Below are 19,568 nucleotides of genomic sequence, written 5' to 3'. Positions count from 1 at the left end.
CAGCAGGCTGTGACACTGGTATCGAGCTGTATGATACCCGCTACTAACATAATCTATCCTTGCATGATTTGTCACAGATGGCATGCAAGAAGACTACTATCCTTAATACCCATCTACACTGTCGCAGAGGGTTTTTTCCCACGGCGCTTCCATGGCACATTTTCCCTATCCCCTAAACCCACGATTTCTTCGTATGTTTATGTCCACTATTATCTTCTGATGGGCCCATATCAGTCGGTATTCTCAACCAGACTTATGGACCCACAATTTCTTTGATGTTTATGTCCACTATTATCTTCTGATGGGCCCATATCAGTCGGTATTCTCAACCAGACTTATGGACAGCATTACAGTTCCACCTCCTGTGATCTCCATGATTCGAATAACTAACAAATGCGGAGGTGAAAGCAGAAATTTTTGTGGTCAACGTGCTAGTGTGGGCGTGGCGGACGTCTCTCGCCATCTATAACAAAATGCTGGTTTTCGTGCACTCGTTTAGAATACCGTGAACATGAACCAGGATGTTTCCGGAATCATATTTTCACTCTGCAGCGGAGTGTGCGCTGATATGAAACTTCCTGGCAGATTAAAACTGTGTGCCCGACCGGGACTCAAACTCGGGACCTTTGCCTTCCGCGGGCAAGTGCTCTACCAACTGAACTACCCAAGCACGACGCACGGCCCGTCCTCACTGCTTCAATTCTGCCAGTACCTCGCCTCCTACCTTCCAAACTTCACAGAAGCTCTTCTGCAAACCTTGCAGAACTAGAGCACTTGCCCGCGAAAGGCAAAGGTCCCGCGTTCGAGTCCCGGTCGGGCACACAGTTTTAATCTGTCAGGAAGTTTCGTGAACCAGGATGTTTACTTCAACATTTTCGTTGACCAAGTTCTGCCTTTTCTTCTACATTTTCATGATGATTATGCTGTGGACATTCCCATCTTCCAAGATGACAACAGTCATGTACACAGTGTTGCGTTTCTTGTTTGACGAACACTTGGGCACCCTGTTGCTCCTCGGCTGGCCATTTAAATCACACGATGTTAATTCCATAAAAAAACTAGGACTATTTGGTAACAATCAACATCGTAGCTTGATATTTCTAGGTGTCTAATCATCAATGAAACGTTTCCGCTCGGAATTACTAACTCGAGAAACTTGTGAACTCTGTTGTTCGGTGTTACACAGCATTAACAAGATGCCTCGCGGGGTGACTAATTCTTTGTTCGGTGTGCTTATATTTATATGTATTATGAATAAATAACAGTTCTTTAATTACCTCCTACTTCTAGTGACGATCGGTGCTGTGAATCGGTCAGCGTACTATTACACGGAGCTTCTGTCACTTCTGTTTCTACAGACTCCATTTTCAGTAGGGAACAATACAAGAATAGTTACATTTGATGGCGTGTCAACAATGCGTCATTTTTGGGGGGTAAGGAAAATCCTTTCAACATAACAGTAGCTACAAATACTCACTAATCGTTGCTAATCAAGAAATTCTTATGTTTCAAGTTTCTGGAAAACCCAATGATTGAAGGCCTCTACAGGAGTTCCGTAATTACCACAACGAAAGCAGAAATAGCAGGGCAAGACAGAAAGGTGTTAAACGAAAATAAGGTGCTTGGAGTGCCACGCCTCAGACAGGTAACAATGTTGCATAAAATACATTAGTTTCAAACCTGCCATACATTGCTTTGGTTACCAGTCAGTTGAAACGATCAACAATAGTATGATTAGGAACCTTTTTTTCACTTTCTTAGCGACATTTATTCTATGAGATTCCTCAGAAACAATATTCACAACGACGTAAATACGGAAAATGTCGTTCAAGGCCGGTCATTAACGGAACTGTTGATTTTCAAAGGGCAACAATGTGAATTCAAGGCAGTTCATAACAATGTCCTAGCTAACTGGGCGAATATGTTCAAAACAAGGTTGTCTGGGAAATTTCGTAATTTTCCGATCTCCGTGGTTAATGTGTAATGAAAACTCTTTTTGGGTGACAGTGCGTGAAAGGGTTTGAAGAATCGATATTATATAATTATAATCATGTAATTAAAAACCCGTGACACTCGCGCATTTCGTGTAAAAGGAGGGCTTCTCATGCGTCACTTGAGTTTTCTGTTGTGTTAAAGTGATTGTAGTACACTGTGTACTGCTTCTACGGTGTGGTAACAAAGACGAGCAGCATGAAAACGATGCTTACGAAATTTGAAAAAGCTTTGGTCTCCATACTACAAAGTAAACGAACAGATAACAAAGACTGCTTAACACATGATGGGTCCAATGAACACATAAAATTAGTAAAAGAATCAATGGAAGACATAAACTTTATGACTAATGAAAATGAAGACCGATAATGTACTAATAATTACTAGTTTGCAATGTCTGTTGCTCACGACAGATGACTAGGTTCTATGGACCCATACGTTCAGTACATGCAGAGTTTTTAATATGAAGACTTAAGTGCATTTGAAAATGTATAATCAAATCGCGAAAGGCAGTTCCAACTAGGACTGTTGTTATCTTTAAAAATATCGCGAATTCGGTATACCTATATTTAAATAATGACATATCGACCGTCATTTCATCGAAGAAATATATTGATATGTCGATGGAAAAAATATCTACTTACCTGCCTATACAAATATCGGCTGTACATTGTAAATATATTGCCGTTTTTAGAGCTGTATACTTAGGTATTGATTTATTATTAGAGATGCTGTACATCAGCGGTAGCTGCCTTCTTATTCATCTTAGAGCGAGGATTGAAAGGAAAACGATGCACGTTCACGCTTGGCAATAACCACTTTTCTAACAATGGTAACTGCATGTAAGTGGCACAATATAACGTGTCCGATGGGTCAGTCGTTCTGTTTCGTCACAAATCCGATTTGTCCGGAACACTTCACGTCGACTTCTCTATTTTTTTTCATTTCTGAAACGTCAACGAAGTAGCAGTTGTGTGAAAATTACATGGTGAAGTTAAACGTTGCAGTTTTTGTTGGTAGCGCCGAGCGCCGATTACGTCAGCGATTCCTCTCACACGTTTCCGTCCACCGCAAAGGCTAATCTGTGTCACTTGGATTATTAATCATCATTTTCAACAGCTATTTTTGAAGAAAATCAATGTGAAGAAATAGCGCACTAGTTACCTCAAAAACTGTTTTTGACGCAACTGGTATGCTATTTCTTCACATCGGAAATCTTGTTACTACATTCACGCTGCCACCCAATCCCTCATCCCACCAGTACAATCGGACTTCTTTGTACCACGTATACTTGCTTCACACGATCAAAGAGAAAGATTAGACGTAATGGAAGCTCAAAAAATAGTAAGACTTCTTTACCCAGTGAAAGAAAAATTACTTTCTACTATAATTTCAAAAGAACGATTTCAAATGTTGTTGTGGTCTTCAGTCCTGAGACTGGTTTGATGCAGCTCCCCATGCTACTCTATCCTGTGCAAGCTGCTTCATCTCCCAGTAACAACTGCAACCTAAATCCTTCTGAATCTGCTTAGTGTATTCATCTCTTGGTCTGCCTCTACGATTTTTACCCTCCACGCTGCCCTCCAATACTAAATTGGTGAATCCTTGATGCCTCAGAACATGTCCTACCAACCGATCCCTTCTTCTAGTCAAGTTGTGCCCCAAATTTCTCTTCTCCCCAATCCTATTCAGTACCTCCTCATTAGTTATGTGATCTACCCATCTAATCTTCAGCATTCTTCTGTAGAACCACATTTCAAAAGCTTCTATTCCCTTCTTGTCCAAACTATTTATCGTCCATGTTTCACTTCCATACATGGCTACACTCCATACAAATACTTTCAGAAATGACTTCCTGACACTTCAATCTATACTCGATGTTAACAAATTTCTCTTCTTCAGAAACGCTTTCCTTGTCATTGCCAGTACACATTTTATATCCTCTCTACTTCGACCATCATCAGTTATTTTCTCCCCAAATAGCAAAACTCCTTTACTACTTTAAGTGTCTCATTTCCTAATCTAATTCCCTCAGCATCACCCGACTTAATTCGACTACATTCCATTATCCTCGTTTTACTTTTGTTGATGTTCATCTTATATCCACCTTTCACGACACTGTCCATTCCGTTCAACTGCTCTTCCAAGTCCTTTGCTGTCTCTGACAGCATTACAATGTCATCGGCAAACCTCAAAGTTTTTATTTCTTCTCCATAGGTTTTAATACCTACTCCGAATTTTTCTTTTGTTTCCTTCACTGTTTGCTCAATATACAGATTGAATAACATCGGGGAGAGGCTACAACCCTGTCTCACTCCCTTCTCAATCACTGTACAAGTTGTAAATAGCCTTTCGCTCCCTGTATTTTACCCCTGCCACCTTCAGAATTTAAAAGAGAGTATTCCAGTCAACATTGTCAAAAGCTTTCTCTAAGTCTACAAATGCTAGAAACGTAGATTTGCCTTTCCTTAATCTAGCTTCTAAGATAAGTCGTAGGGTCAATATTGCCTCACGTTTTCCTATATTTCTACGGAATCCAAACTGATCTTCCCCGAGGTCGGCTTCTACTAGTTTTTCCATTCATCTGTAAAGAATTCGTGTTAGTATTTTGCAGCTGTGACTTATCAAACTGATAGTTCGGTAATTTTCACATCTGTCAACACCTGCTTTTTTTGGGATTGGAATTATTATATTCTTCTTGAAGTCTGAGGGTATTTCGCCTGTCTCATATATCTTGCTCACCGGATGGTAGAGTTTTGTCAGGACTGGCTCTCCCAAGGCTGTCAGTAGTTCTAATGGAATGTTGTCTACTCCCGGGGCCTTGTTTCGACTCAGGTCTCTCAGTGCTCTGTCAAACTCTTCACGCAGTATCATATCTCCCATTTCATCTTCATCTACATCCTCTTCCATTTCCACAATATTGTCCTCAAGTACATCGCCCTTGTATAGACCCTCTATGTACTCCTTCCACCTTTCTGCTTTCCCTTCATTGCTTAGAACTGGGTTTCCATCTGAGCTCTTGATATTCATACAAGTGGTGCTTTTTTCTCCAAAGGTCTCTTTAATTTTCGTGTAGGCAGTATCTATCTTACCCCTGGTGAGACAAGCCTCTACATCCTTACATTTGTCCTCTAGCCATGTCTGCTTAGCCATTTTGCACTTCATGTCGATCTCATTTTTGAGACGTTTGTATTCCTTTTTGCCTGCTTCATTTACTGCATTTTTATATTTTCTCCTTTGATCAATTAGGTTCAATATTTCTTGTGTTACCCAAGGATTTCTACTAGCCCTCGTCTTTTTACCTACGTTATCCTCTGCTGCCTACACTACTTCATCCCTCAAAGCTACCCATTCTTCTTCTACTGTATTTCTTTCCCCCATTCCTTTCAATTGTTCCCTTATGCTCTCCTTGAAACTCTCTACAACCTCTGCTTCTTTCAGGTTATCCAGGTCCCATCTCCTTAAATTCCCACCTTTTTGCAGTTTCTTCAGTTTTAATCTACAGTTCATAACCAACAGATTGTGGCCAGAGTCCACATCTGCCCCTGGAAACGTCTTACAATTTAAAACCTGGTTCCTAAATCTCTGTCTTACCATTATATAATCTATTGGAAACCTGTCAGTATCTCCAGGCTTCTTCCATGTATACAGCCTTCTTTTATGATTCTTGAACCAAGTGTTAGCTATCATTAAGTTCTGCTCTGTGCAAAATTCTACCAGACGGCTTCCTCTTTCATTTCTTCCCCCCCAATCCATATTCACCTACTACGTTTCCCTCTCTTCCTTTTCCTACTACCAAATTCCAGTCTCCCATGACTATTAAATTTTCGTCTCCCTTCACTATCTGAATAATTTCTTTTATTTCATCATACATTTCTTCAATTTCTTCGTCATCTGTAGAGCTAGTTGTCATATAAACTTGTACTACTGTAGTAGGCGTGGGCTTCGTGTCTATCTTGGCCACAATAATGCGTGCACTATGCTGTTTGTAGTAGCTTATCCGCACTCCTATTTTTTTATTCATTATTAAACCTACTCCTGCATTCCCCCGTTTTGATTTTGTATTTATAACCCTGTATTCGCCTGACCAGAAGTCTTGTTTCTCCTGCCACCGAACTTCACTAATTCCCACTATATCTAACTTTAACCTATCCATTTCCCTTTTTAAATTTTCTAACCTACCTGCCCGATTAAGGGATCTGACATTCCACGCTCCGATCCGTAGAACGCCAGTTTTCTGTCTCCTGATAACAACATCCTCCTGAGTAGTCCCCGCCCGGAGATCCGAATGGGGGACTATTTTACCTCCGGAATATTTTACCCAAGAGGACGCCATCATCATTTAACCATACAGTAAAGCTGCATGCCCTCGGGAAAAATTACGGCTGTAGTTTCCCCTTGCTTTCAGCCGTTCGCAGTACCAGCACTGCAAGGCCGTTTTGGTTAGTGTTACAAGGCCAGATCAGTCAATCATCCAGACTGTTGCCCCTGCAACTACTGAAAAGGCTGCTGCCCCTCTTCAGGACCCATATGTTTGTCTGGCCTCTCAACAGATACCCCTCCGTTGTGGTTGCACCTACGGTACGGCTATCTGTATCGCTGAGGCACGCAAGCCTCCCCACCAACGGCAAGGTTCATGGTTCATGGGGGCGGGATTTCAAAAATTTACCGAAAATTGCGAAGAAAATGTTGTTGCGGTCTTCAGTCCAGAGACTGGTTTTATGCAGCCCTTCATGCTACTCTACCCTGTGCAATCTTACTCATCTCATCTCTTGGTATCCCTCTATGCTGTTTACCCTTCACACTGCCCTCCAATACTAAATTAGGGACACCTTGATGCCTCAGAACATGTCCTACGAACCGAACCCTTTTCCTAGTCAATGTGTGCCACAAATTCCTCTTCTCCCCTATTCTATTCAGGACCTCCTCATTAGTTATGGGATCTACCCATCTAATTTTCAGGATTCTTCTGAAGCACCACATTTCGAAAACTTCTATTCTCTTCTTGTCTAAGCCGTTTACCATCCACGTTTCACATCTATACATCGCTACACTCCATAAAAATACGTTCAGAAATGACTTTCTGACACTTAAAAGTCCGCAGCTCGTGGTCGTGCGGTAGCGTTCTCGCTTCCCACGCCCGGGTTCCCGGGTTCGATTCCCGGCGGGGTCAGGGATTTTCTCTGCCTCGTGATGACTGGGTGTTGTGTGATGTCCTTAGGTTACTTAGGTTTAAGTAGTTGTAAGTTCTAGGGGACTGATGACCATAGATGTTAAGTCCCATAGTGCTCAGAGCCATTTGAACCATTTTTTTTTTTGACACTTAAATCTATACTCGATGTTAACAAATTTCTCTTCTTCAGGAACGATTTCCTTGCCATTGGCAGTCTACATTTTATATCCTCTCTACTTCGACCATCATCAGTTATTTTGCTCCTCAAATAAAAAACTCCTCTGCTACCTTAAGTATCTCATTTCCTAATCTAATCCCCTCAGCATCAACTGATTTAATTCGACTACGTTCCATTATCTTCGTTTTGTTTTTGTTGATGTTCATCTCATATCCTCCTTTCTAAACACTGTCCATTCCATTAAATTGCTCTTCCAGGTTCTTTGCTGTCTCTGACAGAATTACAATGTCATCGGCAAATCGCAAAGCTTTTATTTCTTCTCCATGGATTTTAATTTCTACTCCACATTTTTCTTTTGTTTCCTTTACTGCTTGCTCAATATACAGATTGAATACCATCGGGGATTGACTACAACCCTGTCTCACTCCCTTCCCAACCACTGATTCCCTTTCATGCCCCTCAACTCTTATAACTGCCATCTGGTTTCTGTACAAATTGTAAATTGCCTTTCGCTTCCTCTATTTGACCCCTGCCATCTTTAGAATTTGAGAGTAATCCAATCAACATTGTCAAAAGCCTTTTCTGAGTCCACAAATGCTCACTAGTGGGTGTTCCAACACTTCTACTGAATCCAAACTGATCTTCCCCGAGGTCGGCTTCTACCAGTTTTTCCATTCGCTTGTAAAGAATTCGTGTTAGTATTTTTCAGCTATGACTTATTAAACTGATAGTTCGGTAATTTTCACATCTGTCAACACCTGCTTTCTTTGGGATTGGAATTATATTCTCCTTGAAGTCTGAGGGTATTTCGCCTGTCTCATACATCTTGCTCACCAGATGGTAGAGTTGTCAGGACTAGCTCTCCCAAGGCTATCAGTAGTTCTAATGGAATGTTGTCTACTCTCGGGGCCTTGTTTCGACTTAGGTCTTTCAGTGCTCTGTCAAACTCTTCACGCAGTATCATATCTCCCATTTAATCTTCATCTAACGTCTTCTTCCATTTCCATAATATCACCCTCAAGTACATCGCCCTTGTATAGACCCTCTATATATTCCTTCCACCTTTCTGCTTTCCCTTCTTTGCTTAGAACTGGTTTTCCATCTGAGCTCTTGATATTCATGCAAGTGGCTCTCTTTTCTCCAAAGGTCTCTTTAATTTTCCTGTAGCCAGTATCTATCTTACTCCTAGTGAGATAAGTCTCTACATCCTTACATTTGTCCTCTAGCCATCCCTGCTTAGCCATTTGCACTTCCTGTCGATCTCATTTTTGTGACGTTTGTATTCCTTTTTGCCTACTTCATTTACTGCATTTTTGTATTTTCTCGTTTCATCAATTAAATTCAATATCTCTTCTGTTACCCAAGGATTTCTACTAGCTCTCGTCTTTTTACCTAATTGATTCTCTGCTGCCTTCACTACTTCATCCCTCAGAGCTACCCATTCTTCTTCTACTGTACTTCTTTCCCCCATTTCTGTCAATTGTTCCTTTATGCTCCCCCTGAAACTATGTACAACCTCTGGTTCTTTCAGTTTATCCAGGTCCCATCTCCTTAAATTCCCACCTTTTTGCAGTTTCTTCAGTTTTAATCTACAGTTCATAACCAATAGATTGTGGTCAGAGTCCACATCTGCCCCTGGAAATGTCTTACAATTTAAAACCTGGTTCCTAAATCTCTGTCTTACCATTATATAATCTATCTGATACCTATTAGTATCTCCAGAATTCTTCCCCGTATACAGCCTTCTTTCATGATTTTTAACGAAGTGTTAGATATGATTAAGTTATGCTCTGTGCAAAATGCTACCAGGCGGCTTCCTTTTTCATTCATTACCCCCATTCCATATTCACGTACTACTTTTCCTTCTCTTCCTTTCCCTACTATCGAATTCTAGTCCCCCCATGACTATTAAATTCTCGTCTCCATCCACTGTATGAATAATTTCTTTAATCTCATTACATATTTCTTCAATCTCATCGTCATCTGCCCAACTAGTTGCCATATAAACTTGTATTACTGTGGTAGGCGTAGGCTTCGTGTCTATCTTGGCTACAGTAATGCGTTCACTGCGTTGTTCGTCGTAGCTTACCCGCGCTCCAATTTTTTTATTCATTACTAAAGCCACTCATGCATTACCCGTATTTGATTTTGTACTTTCAACTCTGTATTCACCTGACCAGATGTCTTGTTCCTCTTGCCACCGAACTTCACTAATTCCCACCATATCTAACTTTAACCTATCCATTTCCTTTTTTAAGTTTTCTAACCTACCTACACGATTAAGGGATCTGACATTTCACGCTCCGATCCATAGAATGCCAGTTTTGTTTCCCCTGATAACGACGTCCTCCTGAGTAGGCCTTGCCCGGAGATCCGAATGGGGGACTATTTTACCTCAGGAATATTTTCCCCAAGAACTGTTTCCCCTTGCTTTCAGCCTTTCGCAGTACCAGCACAGCAATGCCGTTTTGGTTAATGTTACAAGGCCAGATCAGTCAGTCATCTACTCTGTTGCCTCTCAACAGATACCCCTCCATTGTGGTTGCACCTGCGGTATTGCTATCTGTATCGCTGAGGCATGCAAGCCTCCCCACCAGCGGCAAGGTTCATGGTTCAAGGGTGGGGGGGGGGGAGATCATACAAAATAAAAATATCGGCACTCGACATTGCCATTTCGATATCGATATGTCGGTGAATTAAACATCGCCCATATGGATCAATATTTTTTGTAAAAAATATTCATATTTCGATATTTTATCAACTGCCCTAGTTTCAATCAATAAACTATGTGGCTAAGACAATTTGAAATTTTGAGTGCACATGGCCGGTAGGTTTCATACTGAATTTTTGCAGATCATTTAAATTTCACTGGCAGGTGACGCTCGTATAAGGGGAGCGTCGTGCATCATGCAAAGATTTATCGATAAAATACAGAGGAAGTACCTTCCAAGAAGTCAGGCAACTTCTTACTTCGTTCTACGCATTTCAAAGAAATTCGAGCTTAACCCACCACCACGCATCCTAAAACGACTGTCGAAGTATAAATGTATACATAGACTAAAGTCAACTGCTGTCTTTTTAAAACAATTATTTAACCAAAAAATGATCTGAATTATAGGTAATTGGTTTCAGTAATTTATCCAGCAACTAGTGAAAAATGCATTTGCCTTTATAATAGCCCATCAGATCAAACACTTTCGAGACTGATTTAATAAAATAATAGAGAAACGTTAAGAATGCGGTTTCAATGCTTTAGGTGTTCTACGTAATCTCCCCCCCCCCCCCCCCCTTGAGTATAACGCACAGGACGTTCATACACAAGCGTGGGAAAATCCAGTAAAGCCTTTCTTTGTGACGTTCAACCCTTCATGTGGATTTCTGCACTTCGTCGTTGTGCAGTAGGTTCGTATTGATAACTTCAAATGCTGTCACCCACCAAGATTTTTTTCAAAAAAAGGTTGTCCACATTTTAAGTTTTGGTCATGTTGCGGTAAGCGCCCACTCGTCATGTTTGTTCAGGAGTCAAGGAATGTAAGACAAACTTTACACACCAATATCTGTTCTTAAAAACACTATGGAGAATATCTTGAACGCTTGATTTAGAGATGTTGCTCCATTGTGATTTGTGATGTAACAGTGTTGGATAACTGCGCCCGACGATCACTACATAATACTGCCTGTTCACAACTGGTCGAATGCACATTCGTTGTTTACAATTGTTGGTTCAAGCTGTCATCATAATTACTTCACTCACGTCACTTATACACCAGGAATAAAATCAGCCGCGGAATTTTTGGACGGACGGTGTAGCCGGCCCTGTGGCCGAGCGGCTCTAGGCGCGTCAGTCTGGAACCGCGCGACCGCTACGGTCAGGTTAGAATCCTGCCTCGAGCATGGATGTGTGTGCTGTCCTTAGGTTAGTTGGGTTTAAGTAGTTCTACGTTCTAGGGGACTGATGACCTCAGATGTTGAGTCCCATAGTGCTCAGAGCCATTTGAACCATTTGAACCGACGGTGTAATTAACAACAGTTAACCATCGGAAGCGGACAGCAAAACAGACGCATTTATCGCAGAGAGAAATAACTATTCAGTACGGCAAGAGGGATAAGTGGAACTAAGGGGCTGCAAAGATTATAAAACTCTTCGCGTAATGGAATTCGCCTTATAGACAATCGTCCGTGCAATGCACGTGTTTGTACTGTTTGTATAGTCTGAATGAAACAACTGTGAACCGTAGTTAAACGCAAAAACCCTGAACTCTACACACTAAAGACAGCTTTTCTCTGAACATTCGATAAAAGTTGATCTGCCGCATGTGCTGGCGGTGCTGCTGAAGTCGTCGTTACTCTGATGTACAAGTGCTAACCCAGAAATGCTGGAAAATCACGTAATATACACTGAGGTGTCAAAAGCCTTGCGATAGCGGTATGCACACAAGGTATAAAAGAGCAGCGCATAGACGGAGCTGTCATTTATAATCAGGTAATTCATGTGTTGGGTTGCCATATCTAACTGGGACCTCGACGGGACACACTGAGGTGTAGAAATGAAGTAAAAATTTTATTCAGTATAACTGATTTTTATTTAGAACAAAATTACAAGGAACTTGTTACGACGTAAGTAGTTTGTACTCCATATTGTTCGGAAGATTTCACTTTTTTAAGAAGTCTTTTTTCTCTTTTATAAAACTCCATGCGTGTCAGCTTGAAGTTAAACTGGCACTGTAAGATTGATTCCACAGTCCCTGGCAGCAGTCGATTCCTTTCAATAGTCGACTGGTCCGACTTCAGCGAAAATACTCTTTCCACAGTACCGTTGTGTGCGGGAATAGAAAACAAACGCTCGTATAATTTTAGCAGTTGTCATTTGTCTTCCACGGAATGTTTAGACTTCCATTCTACCAAATCACGCTTAGCTTCTAAAATTCTCTTCAGTTACATATTTTCCTGAAAGTAATTGCCTGAAATCTTCACACCATTTTTCGTCAGACATTTACTAGTATTCTCAATCATCACCCAATCTGGGCTTTCAGATAGCGTCATACAATCAAATACTTGATATTTGTTAAAGAATAGCTCATTTCTTTAAGTAGTCAAAGCCTATGGTGCAGAAAGCCATTGTCTTTTTCTCAGCTTTCGAAATCAAATTAATGATTTCTTAGTTAAGGTTCTCATTCTTTAATTTGTTCAGATTCATCTTGGTTTGCGTGCCAATAAAATTGGCAGCTTCCCTTTTGTGCAGACATCTTTGGATGTCAAGTAATACACTTATTATTTCAATTATTGAGAGTTTAATCTTCCCCATGCCTTTTATTATTATTTTTTTTTAAACAGAGCCACGTTTGACTTCAGAAACGTGATTTCAATTTCACTGATCGGACTATAGAACAAATAAAATTATTTTAGGTGGCCTGTCTTCGGCGTCAAAGAATTGTTTTAATGTTACCCAAAGTTTAAGAATTCCCTCAACTACGGTCATTAACGACAGACATCTTGTTTTTGAGTGTGGTGGAATAGTCTGATGATTGACGTCAACGTATAAGCAGAACTACTTCAGTTTCTCTGTCCTACCCGTGTATATTGAAAAATAAGTAAATATTTTCTTGACGATTATTTCAGTGTCGACAGTTAACCCTTCAGAGCGTTGAACATAGTACTGAGAAAAATATGGGCAGGGCATCCAATTCCTTCTACATTTTTTCCTAGTTCTTATTTAATCCTCTATATACTCCTTCCACCTTTCTGCTTTCGCTTCTTTACTTAGAACTGGGCTTCCATCTGAGCTCTTGATATTCATGCATGTGGTTCTCTTTTCTCCAAAGGTCTCTTTAATTTTCCTGTAGGCAGTATCTATCTTGTTGTTGTGGTCTTCAGTCCTGAGACTGGTTTGATGCAGTTCTCCATGCTACTTACCCCTACTTTATCTTACCCCTAGTGATATGCGCCTCTACATCCTTACATTTGTCCTGTAGCCGTCCCTGCTTAGCCATTTTGCACTTCCTGTCGATCTCATTTTTGAGACGTTTGTATTCCTTTTTGCCTGCTTCATTAACTGCATTTTTATATTTTCTCCTTTCATCAATTAAATTCAATATCTCTTCTGTTACCCAAGGATTTCTATTAGCCCTCGTCTTTTTACCTACTTGATCCTCTGCTACCTTCACTAATCCATCTCTCAAAGCTACACATTCTTCTTCTACTGTGTTTCTTTCCCCCATTCTTGTCAATCGTGCCCTAATGCTCTCCCTGAATCTCTCTACAACCTCTGGTTCTTTCAGTTTATCCAGGTCCCATCTCCTCAAATTCCCACCTTTTTGCAGCAATGATAAGGTAAGTTTATTATACGATACGGTTAACAATAACACTTTAGTCATCGAAGTACACTTCACGGCTTATAGACCTGCAGTAAACACTTCAAACATTACCAACTTGCACTCGTTGTTCGTATTACGTTTGGAAAGACTCGTCTTATCAGATTGGCTACTTGAACAGTTCCAGCTACGTACTCCTGGAGAAGTCTGGTATTTTCTCGAATGATGGCGCTAGATCTAGAAGGTGCTTGCATCACTGATAGAGGATACGCAGCTTGCAACTTCATCTGTGAGACGACCTTGTCAAAATACACTTGTCGACACAAGCCGGCCGATGTGGCCGAGGAGTTCCAGGCGCTTTAGTCTGCAACTGCGCGACCACTACGGTCGCAGGTTCGAATCCTGCCTCGGGCATGGATGTGTGTGATGTCCTTAGGTTAGTTAGGTTTAAGTAGTTCTAAGTTCTAGGGCGCTGATGACCTCATATGTTGAGTCCCATAGTGCTCAGAGCCATTTGAACCATCTGAACCATTTGTCGACACAAAGAAAACTAATTGGGGCTGCCTTTATATGTTGCGGTAACAGGTGATGTTACTTCAGTACTTGAGCCAATCTCATTACAGTATTTTGCAAAACCAGGACAAAGCTGGGTCTTGTCGGGCTGTCGGGACGAGAAGGTCCATAATGGTGATGGTCCCGATACATTTGGACGGATGGCAACCCTATTCACGTGAAAAGGTTTTCGACGTGATTATGGCCGCATGACGGGAATAACAGACTGTAAATGCGTAACGGTAGTTGGAGCTAGATGCTTGGGACATTCCATTTCAGAAATTGTTAGGGAATTCAGTATTCCGAGATCCACAGTGTAAAGAGTGTGCCGAGAATACCAAGTTTCAGGCATGTTCTCTCGCAGCTGCCGACGGGCTTCGCTTAGCGACCGAAAGCAGGGACGTTTGCATAGAGTAGTAGTAGTATGGTATCCTGCCTTACGGCAGGTCTTGTCAAGGGTTAAGCCTCTTCCACTTTTGTCTGTTCATAGCCAGTCTTTTCATTTCTGAATATTTGCCTCCTTTGATACCGTCCAGCATTTGATATCTTCTTTTTCCTTTCCCCTTTTTCCTTCCACCTTTCCTTCTATTCCTTCCTTCAATAAACAATCCCTCCTCAAACAATGTCCAATCCAGTTCCGTTTTCTCTTTCTGATGACTTTGAGCATGTTTCTTTCTTCTCCAACTCTTCTTAATACTTCTTCATTCCTTACTCGGTCTTCCCATTTCACTTTTTCCATTCTTCTCCATATCCACATCTCTAGTGCCTCCAATCTTCTTCCATCTTGAAACTTCCTGGCAGATTAAAACCGCGTGCCGGACCGAGACTCGAACTCGGGACCTTTGCCTTTCGCGGGCAAGTGCTCTACCATCTGAGCTATCCAAGCATGACTCACTCCCCGTCCTCACAGCTTTACTTCCGCCAGTACCTCGTCTCCTACTTTCCAAACTTCACAGAAGCTCTCCTGCGAACTTTGCAGAACTAGCACTCCTGGAAGAAAGGATACCGCGGAGACATGACTTAGTCACAGCCTGGGGGATGTTTCCAGAATGAGATTTTCACTCTGCAGCGGAGTGTGCGCTGATATGAAACTTCCTTCCTCAATGTCCAGGTCTGTTCACCATATAGAGCAACGCTCCAGATGTAACTTTTGACTAGTCTTTTCCTCAGATCTTTGTTTAGTGGTCCGCAAAGTAATTTCTGTTCCCTCTTGAATCCTTCTTTTTCCATTGCAATTCTTTTCCTAATTTCTGTTGAGCAATACATATCATCCATTATTACACTTCCCAAGTAATTGAAGTTATTCACTTGCTCCATTTCCTCTCCCACTATTTTCACACGGCATTTTCTCCCCTTTCCTCCAATTACCATGTTTTTCGCTTTCTTCTTGTTAATTTTCATTCCACATTCTTCTAATTTTGTGTTGAAATCATCTAACATTTGTTCCATCTCACTTACACTCTCTGCCATCACAACCATGTCGTCTGCAAATCTTGTACACTCCACTCTCCGATCCCCTATACAAACTCCTCTCCTTCCATCAAAATTTTCACTAATAATTTCCTCCAGGTATATATTGAACAGCCAGCCGGAGTGGCCGAGAGATTCTAGGCGCTACAGTCTGGAACCGCGCGACCGCTACGGTCGCAGGTTCGAATCCTGCCTCGGGCATGGATGTGTGTGATGTTCTTAGGTTAGTTAGGTTTAAGTAGTTCTAAGTTCTAGGGGACTGATGACCTCAGCAGTTAAGTCCCATAGTTCTCAGAGCCATTTGAACCATATATTGAACAGTGTTGGTGATAAACAACAACCTTGTCTTACATAGAGTAGTCAGGTGTTAACATAAAAGGAGCATTGCGTGAAATAATCGCAGAAATCAATATGGAACATACGACGAATCCATACGTTGGGACAGTGCGGTGACATTTGGCGTTAATGGGCTGTGTCAGCAAACTATCGACGGGAGTGTCTTTGCTAACAGTATGACATCGCCTACAGTACCTCTCCTGGGCTTGTGACCATATCAGTTGAACCACAGACTTTTGGAAAACTGTAGCGTGCTCGGATGACTCTCAATTTACCCAAGTTGTCAACAGGGCACTGTGCAAGCTGTTGGTTGCTCCATAATGGCGTGGACTGTGTTCACACGGAATGGACTCTGGTTCATTTGAACCTACCATTGACTGTTCCCAAACAACGATGGAATTTTTATGGATGACAGTGCGCCATGTCACCGGGCCACAATTGTTCGAGGTTTGTTTGAAGAAAATTCTGGATAATTCGAGCGAAAGATTTGGGCAGCCACATCGCCCAACATGAATCCCATCGAACATTTATGAGACATAATCGAGAGGCCAGTTCAGGCACGAAATTCTACACCAGCAACGCTTTCGCATTTATGGGCGGCTGTGGAGGGAGCGCAGATCAATATTTCTACAGGGAACTTGCAACGAGTTGTTGAGTGCATGTCACGTCGAGTTGCTCCAGTAAGTCAAGGAGGGCCGGTACGATATTAAAAGGTATCCCATGACTTTTGTCATCTCATTGCAGAGGCGGCTCTACCGAGGGGTGCTAGAGGTGCACCGCATCCGGGCGTCGGTTCCAGGGGAGTGCCGCATGCTGAACGATCGATCGATCACCCGGCTAGTTACTAATTTGTACTCTCAGGCATCTAAACACCTGTGGCGCATATACGAGAGTCACTCCAAAAGAAATGCACACTATTTTTGTAAAAATACAGTTTTCATTCTGCATGTGTGAAAGTTTTACAGTGTGTAGATACATCCTTCCCGCTTGTTTTCAAACTTAGTTCAACCTGTTCCCTTGAGTGGCTCCGTCACAGCATGTCTTCAAGATGGCTGTTACACTTGACGTTCGTCAGAAGCAACGTGCTGTCATACAATTCCTGTGCTGTGAAAACGAGACAGTCGGAAACATCCACAAGAGATTGAAAAAGGTGTATGGAGATGCTGCTGTCGATCGCAGTACAGTTAGTCTGTGGGCAAGCAGGTTACGTGATGAAAGCGGGCACGACAATATTAAGGACTGTCCTCGCAGCGGCAGGCCTCGTACTGCACACACTCCAGACAATGTGCAGAGAGTTAACGAATTAGTGACTGCTGACAGACGCATCACAGTGAACGAACTGTCACGCTACGTTGGGTTAGGGGAAGGAAGTGCTTGCGGAATACTGAAAGTGTTGGCGTTAAAAAAGGCTTGTGCCAGGTGGGTTCCCAGGATGTTGACAGTGGCTCACAAAGAAACAAGAAAAACGGTATGCAGCGAACTTTTGGAACAGTGCGAGAATGGTGGAGATGAATTTCTTGGAAGAATTGTGACAGGTGATGAAACATGGCTCCATCATTTTTCACCAGAGACGAAGAGGCAATCAATGGAGTGGCATCATGCAAATTCACCCAAGAAAAAAAATTCAAAACCACACCTTATGCTGGAAAACGTATGGCTACGGTGTTTTTCGATTCCGAAGGGCTTTTGCTTGTGGACATCATGCCAAGTGGAACCACCATAAATTCTGATGCATATGTGACGACACTGAAGAAACTTCAAGCTCGACTGAGTCGTGTTCGACCACATCGGCAAAAGCAGGATGTTTTGCTGTTGCACTACAATGCACGGCCACATGTCAGTCAAAAAACCATGGAAGGGATCACAAAACTCGAATGGACAACACTGAAACACCCGCCTTACAGTCCTGACCTGGCTCCATGTGACTATCATCTCTTTGGGAAACTGAAAGACTCTCTTCGTGGAACAAGGTTTGAAGATGATGACTTCCTTGTGCACGCTGCCAAACAGTGGCTCCAACAGGTTGGTCCAGAATTTTACCGTGCGGGCATACAGGCGCTGGTTCCAAGATGGAGTAAGGCAGTTGAGAGGGATGGAAATTATGTGGAGAAATGAAAATATTGTCCTAAAGGATGTATCTACACCCTGTAAAACTTTCAAACATGTAGAATAAAAGATGGATTTAAAAAAAAAAGTGTACTTCTTTTGGAGTGACCCTCGTATTTATTTGGGCCTTCCTGAAAATACTCGTCTTCTGCACTGGATACAGCCTCCAGTTTTGTACGGAGAGGGTGGGAAACGGCCGTTGGGTCGAGCCAGCAGAAACCGGCGCCGGGCTGTGGACTTCATCCGACAAACCTGCATTGTTTCCGGGTTCCGGTCAAGGTGACACGTGAGCATCGGCGTCCGTAGTGGTATGAGGGTTGTCAAACGTACGAGGTTTCTCGTACACATGCGACATTTGTGGTCTGCTGTACGAGCTACGAAGACACGGGTAGGCTAGAACAGTTATGTACGAGATTCCGACATAGGAAACTTTAGAACATGATTTTTTACTGTGGGTAATAATTTATAGCGTAAATGGGTCTTTACACTTTGGCTACATTGAGTGTGAAACATGAAAAGTAGACGCATTGGGAATATTCACGGATTTTTTTCATTTTAATGTACCTTTTGAAGTTTTCCTAGTTCGAAATTGTTTAGGCTTTCGTGGCCACTTGTTGACAAACTGCCTATTGGCTTATGTCTCGGGTTCTTCGGCCGACGTTCATCTGATGATTTTACTGACGTTTCGCCAGCACGAGTGGCTGGCATTGTCAAAGCTTCACCCTCCATTGCCGGTGGTGAACTGGAGCCGAGCTCGTGGCCGCCAATGCCAGCCACTCGTGCTGGCGAAACGTCAGTAAAATCATCAGATGAACGTCGGCCGAAGAACCCGAGACAGAAGCCAACAGGCAGTTTTTCCTAGTTCCCTCAGCTCCCTCAGTTTTCCTCAGAGCTCGTCGGAAGAGACCGGAATGTACCGTAGTTTTAAGCACTGCTGCCAACGAATGCGATATGCAGTGTGCAGCACAACAATGAACAGAAGTTCAGAGTGCAGTGGACGCGAAAATGTTAATGATGATGATAATGATGATGATGTCACTGAAATCTAGAGTCCAGAAGAATGCGGTGCCTGTGACTGACTTGTTAAAGATTGCTCTAACTACACACTGCCCCTACCTCATACAAATGCTGATTACGAGCGCGTTTTCTGTAAGGTAAATTTGATAAAAACAGACATAAGAAACCGGCTAACTGTGGAAAGTGTGAACGGGACACTTCTTGCTGCAGAGAGCGTGAAAGGACCAACACGTACTGGAAACTACGTCAATTTAGAACTGTAAAAGACATGTATAGACGTATGACTATGGAAAAATTATACGGCAACATAAGAACGATGTCCGTGAGACTAAGGACGTACCTGATACTATATTTGGAGACATAAACTAAGACTAGAAAATACCACAAAAAATTTCATAGTTGTACGCAAATGTAGTTTAGATGGCGGCACAGT

At 42.1% G+C, this 19,568-nt stretch overlaps 1 protein-coding gene across 1 annotated transcript in view; it reads left to right on the top strand.

The window, feature by feature from the left end:
• Positions 1-1,528: 1,528 nt before the first annotated feature.
• The window catches only part of LOC126237927 (polycystin-2-like), a 150,683-nt gene continuing 132,643 nt past the window's right edge, over positions 1,529-19,568 (top strand). The window contains exon 1 of the mRNA XM_049947759.1: positions 1,529-1,645. Within this exon, the coding sequence (XP_049803716.1) occupies positions 1,529-1,645 (117 nt within the window). The remainder of the gene's footprint in view (positions 1,646-19,568) is intronic.

The sequence above is a fragment of the Schistocerca nitens genome, chromosome 1 (assembly GCF_023898315.1).
Source record: "Schistocerca nitens isolate TAMUIC-IGC-003100 chromosome 1, iqSchNite1.1, whole genome shotgun sequence".
NCBI lineage: Eukaryota > Metazoa > Arthropoda > Insecta > Orthoptera > Acrididae > Schistocerca > Schistocerca nitens.
The sequence above is the reverse complement of the archived record's forward strand: the minus strand, read 5'-3'. Positions and strand labels throughout refer to the sequence as shown.